We start from the raw sequence: 12,498 nt of genomic DNA on the forward strand, positions 1-12,498 counted from the left end.
ACCGGCATCTGTTGTTGGAGTAGCCTTCCAGTAATTGACATGCATTTTTTCTTTGTTGTTTGCACCCATAAATTTAAGAGTCTTTGGGGCGCATAAGAATAGGAACTTGTGCTAGATTTTATTGACTATTTAAAAAAGAAGACACAATACATTCCATAAATTAGCTTATGTTCAGTTTGGCAAGCATATTTTGTGGCTTTTCATGAGTAAACCTGAAATATTCTTGGGCCCAACACTTGTAGTTGCCTTCCTGACATACCAAACTAATATGATGTCAGGGAGGCAAGTATGTTTTGCTTCTCTGAAGCAGTGGTTTTTTTTTTTGGGGGGGGGGGGCGGGAGGAGAGGCAGGGCAATTGGGGTTATGTGACTTGCCCAAGGTCACACAGCTAGTAAGTGTGTTAAGTGTTTGAGGCCGCATTGGAACTCAGGTCCTCCTGACTCCAGGGCTGGTGCTGTACTCACTGCGCCACCTAGCTGCCCCGAGAAGCTTCTAAGAATATACAGTATATGTATATGTAGGGAACAATTGGTCAAAGGTGGCTTTTTGCTTCCAAACGGGGAAAGACTGGCTGTGTAATTATAGTTGATTCTTATTTGACTTATTGTATCTGCTAGAGTCTAACTATTGTATGAATTGTCAATGATTCTATCAACAAGTTTTAAGGATATTTCTGTTAGCTTTAGTCAGTTATACCCTTTCAAGTGTTTAACTTTCTATTTTGAAGAATAAATTTAAATTCTTTTTTAAAATCAGTTAAGATATCTTAAGAAAAATTCTACAAGGGGAGGTAAATTTTCTTTTCCAGGAGTAACTGGTATCTCTGTCTAGATAGTTTTTTTTTTTCCTGTCATTTTAATTTCTAAATCAAGCTCTGATATTTTTCTTACAACTGTTGGAATGATAAAAGAAATGTGTACCATAAAGAGATGCTGGTGCAGTGGTGATATATTATTATTTACAGTCCTTAAATACACTAACTGTTCACATTGAGGATGTGCTTGGAAAACCCGACATTACATATTATGATTATTTCAGAATGTCATTTCTTTCCTTGTGAAATGATCCACTCACTCTTTAGCAGCCTGGATGATTAGCTGAGTGTATACCCTTTCAATATGAAATTTTCTTGAATAGTTTAGGAATCCATAAAGGTAAAGCCAGCATTTTTGCTGTTTTGCAAATAATACTGAAAAGAACTTTCAGAAAATAAATTTGTTTGTATAATATTTTCTGTTTTAGATTTTAAAAAATAACTTTAGACACTATTTAAATCATGGCAGCACCAGGTAATGTGTAGTGTAAAATATATGTAAACTATTGCAATTGACATTTTTCCATACATCAGTATGTTGTCTGACAGTGGCTAAATGTAACTTAATGGAAAAATAATTGAATATATATATTCCAAATAATAGCAATCAGGCTTTGAATGTTCTTTGTTACTCCTTTTCAGAGAGTAATTTGTTTTTGCTTTACTGTAATTTTCTAAAGTTATTTTATTAATACTGTTAAAATATAAAAAAACTGTCTTCTTCGCTGCTATAATTAACATTTACTTTTAGCTCAGGAAAAGACTTCACCTATTCATTCAGCTGAACAGATCTTTAACAGGGTCACTTAACTAATTGGGCTGTTTAAACAAATGTACAGGAAGAAAGTAGAGCTGTATTTTAAAAAAAATTACTTATTTTTAAGATGTGAGATTTCTAAAGCCTTCCTCACCTTGGCTAGAATTTTTTGTATAAATTGTACATAGCCTGCCTAACCTACCAGCGTTGAAGAGAGAATTAAAAAAAAAAAAAGAAAAGAAAAACCAAGCATGTGAAAGAAAGTCATGAAAATGGAAGTAAATTAGATTTTTTATTATAAGGGCTTATACCAAATTATCTTGGAATTTAGAGCTGTAGAAACAGCTCTCTCTGTACAGGGGAAAGGAAGAAAGTGAAGGCTGTACCATCTTATTTCATGGGTCAAGCCACAGTATGTGTCAGAAAGAAAGAAGTCCTTTGCATAATATCATGTTAGTTGCTAACAAATGTTTGCTTTTACATTTTATATTTAAAATGAATTAAAAGCCAAGGTTACATTTCATACTTTAGCAAGGTACAGCATTTTTATTGAGTTCAGTGATAGTCACAATTTTTTCTCCATTTCTTCACAACATCTACACTATATATTTCATAAAATGATTTGTGGGGGTAGGAGTTGTGGGAGTGATAGTTCTAAATTTACTTTTTACTTCTAATGCAAATGAAGCTAAGTAAAAAGTCAAAGTTGATGTCAGAATCTATAGTTTATTTTTTAAACTGTTGGGGTGGGGAAGAAATATAATATAGTAAGCAAGAAAAATGATCAATATGGAAAGCATTATAAAGTTGTCTGGTTGATTACAATTAAGATAAGAATGGAAAGAGCTTAGGGGCAGCCAGGTGGCACAGTGAGTAGAGTACCCGCCCTGGCGTCAGGACGACCTGAATTCAAATCCAGCTTCAGACAAGTCTCTTAACTCCAATTGCCCTACCTTCCCCCTTCCACAAACAAACAAAAAAAAAAAAAAGGGAAAAATTGTCTTAAGCTATAAATGGTGGCTGATTGGTGTGTAACTACATAAATGTTCAGTGAGATAGCAGTCCCATATTCTGTATACTGGAGCAAAATTTCTATGAAGTTATCTTCTTTAAAGGGTGAGTATCCTATATAAAGTCCTACTCTTGAGTCACATGGCCTCTGTCTTATAAATCTTGTGTTGAGAAGATGACTAGAGACAGTAGCTGTGAGCTTGGGAGAAAGAGACTTGGGAGCTGTATGTATATGGGCCTCATTGCCTCTGGCCATCAGTTTGTTTTTTATGTCCTTGATGACAGCAGTACAAAGACCTCACTTCCATAACGTAATAATTTTGATACTTTGTTTAATGAGACTTTTTTGTGAAAGATTTCATGAGGCAATTGAAATAGAATACTGGGCTGGGAGCTGGGAAACAGATTCTGAATCATTCTACTCATCAGTAAATTAATTGTGTGACCTTAGGCAAGTCACTTAACCTCTCTGTGCTTCACTCTCCCTATCTATAAAATGGGAGCAATACCTACCCCTATTTAACTATCTCACAGGGTTGTTGTGGGGATTAATTAGATATAATGTCTGTAAAACATCTGAGCTCCTTGGAGAACGGCTCAATGTAAATACAAAATAATCTATTAAAGTTGGTTTATTTGTGGGGAAAAAAAAGCAATTTAAATCCTTTATTAATTTTAATTCCTTTCCCCTCAAATATTGTGAAGGAGAAAGGAAAATTTGTCTGGGCTTGATGGTAATATGTTATAATCTTTTCTATTGGGGAGGCTAATGCTGGCAGACTGCTTGAATTTGGGAATTCTGAACTACAATGACCTAAGACAAGCAGGTGTCTGCACTAAGATTATCACCAATATGGCAAATTCTTAGGAACAGGGAGTACTAGGCTGCCTAAGGAGACGTGATAGAGCACATGCCCATCAGTAGTGGGTTCAGCTCCATTACCAACATTTGTGTTAGAAATACTTCAGACAGGAAACACTGCTAGCATGAAAAAGAAGAGGTTTGTTATTACATTAGAACAAAAACCTAATGGTAGGAACTTGGTCACAGCATCTCTTAAAATAGGATAAGATATCTGAATTCCTGAATCTATGGTATGGAATACTATAAAACATACAGGTGAAATAAAATAAAAAGGCAAAGTTGCTTTGCTTTTTGTAGTTTGCAAATGGCTACAAGGAATAAAAGTGTTAACATGACAGAAATGGAGCATCTTTTTTTACAGATTGAAACCTGCTATTAAAATTGCATTCCTCATAAGTAACCAATCAGACAAAAACTTCAAGATTGTACAGAAATTATATTCCAGGCTTTGTTTGATTTGTGACTTTAAAAATCAAGTTCAACTGCATAATGTTAAAATTATCAGTTAGATGGCCACTGTACATGAGGATATGGAAGTCAAATATTCTAATGTATTATTGAAAATAATTGAAGATGGATACTCTGATCAACAAAATTTTAATGTGGATGAAATAGGATTCTTCTAGAAAAGAAAGTCCTACTAAGAAAGAAAAAAAAATCAACCTTGATTTAAAGTGTCTAACTTTTTTAAAATCTTTTTTAAAAAATTTATTTTAATTTTCAACATTCCTTTCCACAAGATTTTGAGTTACAAATTTTCTCCCCATCTCTATCCTCCCCTCACCCCAAGATGTCATGTATTCTGATTGCCCCTTTCCCCAGTCTGCCCTCCATTCTGTCACCCCGTTCCTTATCCCCTTTCCCCTTACTTTCTTATAGGGCCAGATAGATTTCTATAGTTCATTGCCTGTGTATCTTATTTCCCAGTTGCATGTAAAAACAACTTTAAACATTGAGTTCCAAATTCTCTCCATTCTTCCCTCCCCACCCACCCTCCTTGAGAAGGCAAGCAATTCAATATAATTTATACATGTATCATTATGCAAAACACTTCCAAAATAGTCATGTTGTAAAAGACTATATTTCCCTCCATCCTGTCCCGTCCCCTTTTATTCAGTTTTCTCTTTTGACCCTGTCCCTTTTGAAAAGTATTTGCTTTTGACTACCCCCTCCCCCAATCTGCCCTCCCTTCTATCATTCCCCTCCCCCCTTATCCCCTTCCCCCCTATTTCCTGTAGGGTAAGATATCCAATTGAGGGTGTATGTTATTTCCTCCTTAAGCCAAATTGATGAACGTAAGCTTCACTCATTCCCCTTCACCTGCCCATCTTCCCTTCCAACAGAACTGCTTTTTCTTGCCACTTTTATGTGAGATAATTTACCCCATTCTATCTCTCCCTTTCTCCTTCTCCCAATATATTCCTCTGTCACTCCTTAATTTTATTTTTTCACATATCATTCCTTCATGTTCAACTCACCCTGTGCACTCTATCTCTGTCTCTCTCTTCTCCCTCTCTCTGTCTCTCTCCATATTTATATATGTATATATATGTGTGTATATATATATATATATATATGAGAGAATATTCCCTTCAACTACCCTAATACTGAGAAAGGTCTCATGAGTTACAAATATCATCTTTCCCTATAGAACTGTAAACAGTTCACCTTTAGTAAGTCCCATATGATTTCTCTTTCCTGTTTACCTTTTCATGCTTCTCTTGATTCTTGTATTTGAAAGTCAAATTTTCTATTCAGCTCTGGTCTTTTCATCAAGAATGTTTAAAAGTCCTCTATTTCATTGAAAATCCATTTTTTACCCTGAAGTAATATACTCAGTTTTGCTAGGTAGGTGATTCTTGGTTTTAATCCCAGCTCCCTTGACCTGTGGAATATCATATTCCAAGCCCTTTGATCCCTTAGGGTAGAAGCTGCTGATTGTGTTTCCACAATACTTGAATTATTTCTTTCTGGCTACCTGCAATATTTTCTCCTTGACCTGGGAATTCTGGAATTTGGTGACAATATTCCTAGGGGGTTTCCTTTTGGGATCACTTTGAAGAGGCGATCAATGGGATCTTTCAATTTCTATTTTACCCCTTGCTTCTAGAATATCAGGGAAGTTTTCTTTGATAATTTCTTGAAAGATGATATCTAGGCTCTTTTTTTGATCATGGCTTTCAGGTAGTCCAATAATTCTTAAATTATCTCTCCTGGATCTATTCTCCTGGTCAGTGATTTTTTCCAATGAGATATTTCACAGTATCTTCCATTTTTTCATTCTTTTGGTTCTGCTTTATAATTTCTTAATTTCTCAAAATCACTAGCTTCCAATTGCTCCATTCTAATTTTTAAGGAATTATTTTCTTCAGTGATCTTTTGGACCTCCTTTTCCATTTGGCTAATTCTGCCTTTTAAGGCATTCTTCTCATTGGCTTTTTGGACCTCTTTTGCCATTTGGGTTAGTCTATTTTTTAAGGTGTTATTTTCTTCAGTATTTTTTTGGGTCTCATTTAGCAAGCTGTTGACTAGTTTTTCATGGTTTTCTTGCATCACTCTCACTTCTCTTCCCAATTTTTCCTCTACTTCTTTTACTTGATTTCCCAACTCCTTTTTGAGATCTTCCATGGCCTGAGACCAATTCATATTTTTCTTGGAGGCTTTTGACTTTGTTGACTTCTTCTGGCTGTATGTTTTGATCTTCTTTGTCACCAAAGTAAGATTCTATAGAACTGAGTTTTTTTATTCTCTCTGCTTATTTTCCCAACCAATTACTTGACATTTGAACTCTTTGTCAGGGTACGACTGCTTCCAGAGTGGCGAGTGCTCTGTCCCAAGCTTCAGAGGTTTCGTGCTGCTGTTTTCAGAACTACTTCTAGGCACTTGTAAATTTTCAGTTCTTCTGAGGTGCTATGATCCAATGAGAGGTGTTTACTCCTCTCCTGGCCTGTGCTCTGATCTGTGAGTGATCTCCAGCACTCCTTTTTGCCGTGTAACTACTGGGAGGACTCCCCCTCTATGAGCACCACAAGCTCTGCCATGCCAGTGCTTCTCCTCACCTCAGGACTGCTATCTAGAACTGTGACCCAGATCCAAGCAGGCCAAAGCAAGAGAATCCTGCCTCAGCACCAGCAGAGACATCCCTGCACTCTTGCTCTGATCAGCCACTTGATTCCCCCCACTGTCTGTGGCCCTAGAGCTTTGGAAGCAGCTGCCCCTGCTGACACCCTGGGACTTGGACCTCACCCTTCTCTCACTCAAGTCCAACAGTCTTCCCACTGACCTGCTATATTGTCTCTGGCATTTGTGGGTTCAGAAGTCTGGAAATCGCCACAGCTCAGTGATTCAGGGCCCTGAGGCCAGCTCTGCCTGGTCTGCCCTGGCGGGGCCCACGCTGGGCTGCACTCTGCTTCCAGCATGGTGCGATAGACCCTTCCCAGTGACCATCCAGGCTGTCTTGGGCTGGAGACTTGTTTCACTTTGTCATGTAGTGGGTTCTGCAGCTCTAGAATTTGTTTAGAGTCATTTTTTACAGGCATTTGGAGGGATTTGGGGGAGAGCTCAAGCAAGTCCCTGTTTTCACTTAGCCATCTTGGCTCTGCACCCCTTAACTTTTTAAAATAAAAATGCCTAACACTTTCATTGGGAGGCAATGTAGAAGGGGATTTTAAGTTAAAAAATCAATGCTTATTTCTCAGTCTAGGAATTCTCATGCTCTAAGAGGCTGCAATCCTTGCTTGTTTCCAGTTCTTTGGTGGTCAAATAAATAAAATGACTAAAGTTGTTTACAAAGACTGGCTTTCAAGTTATTTTAGCCCAACTGTTGAAAAATAATTTTAACTTTGAATAGTCAGAATTTGAATAATGCAACTTTACTAGATTCACTAATTAAAACCTGACTATACAAGTAATGCCATGAAATAAAAATTGGGTGAATCTAAGTTAAAAACTCCATACATACACAGTGAGGTTACACTAACTGTTCAAAATCATATCATCTTTTATCTATTCCACAAGCAGCAGCAAAGTTGATTCTATGTGGCTACAAAAAGCAAGAAGGAAGAATCAGGCTGTTGCTACAGGAGGTGGTGAGGAAAGTGAATTTGAACCCAGCTAGACTTAGGAGGTTGAGGTGGCCTTGCCCTCAGGCTCTGGGTTGTACACACTAGATAATGGAAAGAATCAGAAAGTGAGCAACTGGGCTATACAAAGCATAAAAAGGAAACAAAGTACCAAAAGGAAATGTCTCAATAAAGATGCAGAACCCGAGGAGAAGTATCCAGACAAGATGCCCCAAAGCGATGGAAAAATTGGTAAAACTTTGAAGTCTCCGGTCACTGTTGTGTTACTATCTATGTGTTCCTGGAGCTCAGCTAATGTTTTCTTTATTAATTTAGATGTTAAGGCATTCAAAGCATATAAATTCAATGCTGACATTGGTTTATTATCTATATTTCCTTTTTAGTAAAATGTAGTTTCCTTGTTTATCCTTTTTAAAGTCTTCAATGTTTATTTTAGCTTGAGTTTTTTGGATTCAGTTGATGCAGAATAACTTTTTTCCTTAGTCCATCATTTTTATCCTATTTATGTCTTTTTTTATTTAGAGGTTTTCCTGGTAAGGTACATATTGTGCAGTTTTTAGAAATCCAATCTGTCATTCTTTTACCTTTTATTAGAATGTTTAATTCCTTCATGTTTAAAGTTATAAGGATTAGTCTTATATTTTCCTCCATTTGTCTTTAATTTTTTTAAATTAAGATTTTATTTTTCTTCCTTTTATACTGTAAACACAATATTATGTCTCTTTAGTTATAAGCTTATTTTTTTAGGGCTATCACAGTTCCACTGGCTCTCTTCCCTCACCCTCCCTGCTCCACTTGCTATTTGTTTTCATAGTTTTGGAAGTTTAGAACTTGGAACTCTTAGTAGGTTCCTATTTCCTTCTTGCTTTTCAATCCATTTAATTGTTACCCTCTTTTTACTCTCAATTAAGTACTCAAGTAAAATCTCTCTTCTTCTTCTTCCCTTTAATTTATTAGTTTTTTAAAATTATATTTTCAGTGATTTTTTTGAAGAAAAAAATGTTTTCCCTCATTCTCTTCATTATTTATCTCTACCTTTCTGTCTATTTGAGACTTTTATTTTTGATTGATATCCCTTATTCTTATTTAGTTGTTTAAAAAAAAAATTCTGTATTCCTTGAGGGGGAGAGAGTGCTGGATGATGGCTCATTATTAATTAGGGAATACTGGCCTTCTCTGCTGCTAGTCCATCAAATTTTTATCTTGTTGGAATTTTTGGTGTCCTAGATTGTGGAGAGAGATGAAATTGCTTAACCTCTTGCACATAATTCTTATTTTAGACAGGTTTGAGAGGTTTCAAAATTCAGAGAAAATGTCTATCTTGTTGGTCACACAACTAGGACTATCTCAATTATAAATTAAATAGTGTTGATCAGATTTCTTCTCTTTTTCTACCTCCTTCTTTGTAACGAATGAGGTGCAACGAAAGGAGGAAAAGTTACAAGAAGCCATGATGGGAAAGAAGTACAAAATTGATTAGAACAGTAAAAATGAAAGCAATTAACACACAAAATGGAGAAGAGTAACAGAATGATTAGACAAGATAATCCAACAATATGTTATTTTCAAAAAATTTATTTGAAACAAAGATCCACACAGAGAAAAGAGGACTAGAGGAGAATTTATTTAGGCCTCAGATAAACTCAAAAGAGCTAGGGATAACAATCATAAACTCAGACAAGGCAAGAATACAAATAGAAATAAGCAGGGAAACAAGGTTATGCATATTGTTAATATTATTATTAGTGCCAATAATATGAATATTTCATATATATTCAGCAAAGGAAAAACATTTAAATAAACTGTTTTTAATGTTTTTTTATATCATGGTCTAATTTTTTTAAAACTCATAATTGAAGGAAAAGCCAAATTTCAATGAGGGGATTAGGACACAAAGTGGTTAACTATGGGAATTGGGTGAACCACACTGACTCAATCTTCTGGAGCTACTTTTCTACTCAATTATGAATCTAGCCCAAATTCTGTCTTGTGAGAAAACTTTATTGCATTGTTTGAACCTATCCCAGCATGACTAGGAAATTGTATCACTTCTCCCTGCTATTTAGAGCACTTTAACTATGGACGTCGGTGATGCTGACCAGAAACCCGGTGATATCCAAAAACTGATGCAAGGAGTGATCTCCAGCAACTCATATGTGTTATCTGAAAACTGGCCCCCTACTGACCAATCAGTTATTATTTCCATGTTCCTTTGACTCTTTACAGACTCTTGAGGGGAGTGGGATACCTCTTTTTCTGAGTTCAGGGAACTGTACCTGTTCACCTGTTCCCACCTTGCAAAGTCCCTACTCTTTCCTTAAGTTAGAAATCAAATTATCTAATGTTGTATTGTTTCTTTTTAATTAACTGATCTTATTTGTTTTTGGTGTATAAAGGTCTGTCTTCCCCTTGTATTCAGGGTCCATAGCTAAGGTGAGGAGGTTCACTCCTGTTTTATTAGGCAACTGATATGTATTGCTTAACAAATCAGTATGCTTGGAAAAGGGAACCTTTGTTTTCTTCAGTCTTTTCATCTTTCATCTGCCACAGGAAAGGTATGGTTTTCACTGAATAGAAACCAAGCAGACCCACTGATGAAAAATGTAGAGTTACTTGGAAAGTTCTGGGTATATAACATAAAAGACAGCTTTATGGGAAGTTTAGCAAAGTATTCTCTAAGTAAATTTTAGGTTCTTTTGGTCTTTTTCCTTGTGGAAATTGCTTTTTATTAGTAATACTTCAGCCAGAAATGGTGAAAGTCTGTATTGGCCTACTCCTTTATCTATTTCCCATTTTAATGCATCATTTGTTTGGTTAAATAGGTCAAGTTGGAGCACCTTTGAGTCCTTGGTATAGCTTTTTTTCATTTTTAAATTTCTTCTCATTTGGTGTTCATTTCTATCTTTCTTTAAAAAGTCAACAATATGATGTGCACAATTTATATTTTAAAAATTTCCACATTAGTAAAGAATCATTTCCTATTACAATAATTTTACTTTTTGTAGCAAGAACACTAGGAGGCACAGAAAAGAGTGCTGGATTTGAAGGCAGGAAGATCTCAGTTCAAATTTCAACTCAGACACTTATTAGCTATGTGGCCCTCAGCAAATCATTTAATCTCTCTCATCTTCACTTTTTTCAGTGGAGATAAGAACACCTACCACAAAAGGGCTGTTGTGAAGATCAAATGAGCTAATATACGGAAAATGCTCTGTTGACCTTGAAGCACTCTATAAATTTTGGCTTTTATTACTCAGTGTTTGCTCTATCTATCTAGCGTGAGGCTTATGTCTAGCCTACAAAACTTTGCCTTTCACTTCTTGATACTGAATGATATATCTTTCGACATACTTTTCACACTAGCCTAAACTATGCACTCACATCACCGAGTATTTAAGGTATCTGTTGACTTGTTTGTAGTCTTGTTCAATTCTACCTTTAATCTTCTCCTACACAGATACACCTGACACAAGTATTCACTTCAAATCTTGCTAACAGTGCAATTCCTCGTTGCTGTTTGTTGTTCAGTTGTGTCAAACTCTCTGTGAGTTTTCTTGGCAAAGATAATGGAGTGGTTTGTCATTTCCTTCTCCAGCTCCTTTTACAGATGAGGAAACTGAGGCAAACAGGATTCAGCGAGTTGCCCAGAATCAAACAGCAAGTAAGTATCTGAGGCTGGAATTGAACTCAGGTCTTCCTGACTCCAGGCCCAGAGCTCTATCCACTGTACCACCTAGCTGCCAAGTGAAATATTCCTAGTCTAGTAGAATCAGAAAATAGACTTCTATCATCAACAAGCTTTGACGTCACTGCTGAAATCCAATATTCCAGTCTGCATAGGACCTGGAACACTGGAATATGTGTATGTGTCTGCGCGCACACGCACACACACACACACACAATATATATATATATACATATAACATATTATTACTATATACTCTGTATCTACACATACATATATGTATTGCACATATGTGTATATGCATATATATATATATATATACTTTACACATATTTTTATTATAGAAAGAGAGAACATACACGGTTTTCTGTTAAACCTTTAAAATATTACTACTGAAGAAAAATTATCTGACCTGTCATGACAGAAGGTGTTGGCTCTCTCATTTTCTGGGATGCTAAAATCTTTTCCTGCTGAGCTTTTTGGGCAAGCTGTAGATCCCACTCCTCTAGCTCTTTTTCAAATCTCTGATTATCTTCTTTGACAAAGTCCCTTAAATCAGTAGGTAATGTTTCCATTCCAACAAGTTTCTGTCCAGTTTCCTTATGAAAGTCTTCTGCAAATCATATATTTCAAAGACTATTATGTGATCAAGAATGAAGAAATGCAGTTCTCAAAATAGAACATATTTTAACTTAATTCAACAAATATTTTAAGCTTATACTTTGTGAAATAAAAATTATTTGCATGAAATAAATCTTTAGTTTTACCACTTGGTGACAAACTTATATTACCTAAAAATCAAAAGGTAAACAGAAAAATATGCATTACAAAATACTTGGAAAGGAATATTAGATTACAAATCACTCTTCAACAAACCATATAGGTATTATGATTTCTACACATTTAATATGCAGAAATGAGAATTAAGGTTTAGAATTAGAGCTTCTGGCATGCAATGACTTACTGTTATGATAAGAAAATACGTTGTGTTTGTGCCTATTCACAAATTGGTGCTGTTTTTGATGAAAGAGGAATGAAAGAAATTACTTCTGGAATTGTAAGTAGTAAAGCTGGAACTCCACTATTGTACATACCTATACAATACTTTGTTGAGCATTCTCTAAGGCCCAACATAGTATGGAGATGACTCTGGATGTTCAAATACTCCAGTAGAATGAAAGCTCTAGTAGCAAGTCCTTCCTCACTGGAAAGGGTCCTAACTGTTTAAAAAGGGTCATCACCAAGTTGACCATGGGGTAATGAATTTTTTGGTTATAGCAGTT

At 35.8% G+C, this 12,498-nt stretch overlaps 1 protein-coding gene across 3 annotated transcripts in view; it reads right to left on the reverse strand.

The window, feature by feature from the left end:
* USP25 (ubiquitin specific peptidase 25) overlaps positions 1–12,498 on the reverse strand; it is a 188,323-nt gene that overhangs the window by 63,482 nt on the left and 112,343 nt on the right. For all 3 annotated transcript variants that reach the window (XM_036744290.1, XM_036744291.1, XM_036744289.1), the window contains one exon: positions 11,628–11,828. In XM_036744290.1, coding sequence (XP_036600185.1) covers positions 11,628–11,828 — 201 coding nt within the window. The remainder of the gene's footprint in view (positions 1–11,627; positions 11,829–12,498) is intronic.

The sequence above is a fragment of the Trichosurus vulpecula genome, chromosome 2, assembly GCF_011100635.1.
Source record: "Trichosurus vulpecula isolate mTriVul1 chromosome 2, mTriVul1.pri, whole genome shotgun sequence".
In the NCBI taxonomy this organism is placed as follows: Eukaryota; Metazoa; Chordata; class Mammalia; order Diprotodontia; family Phalangeridae; genus Trichosurus; species Trichosurus vulpecula.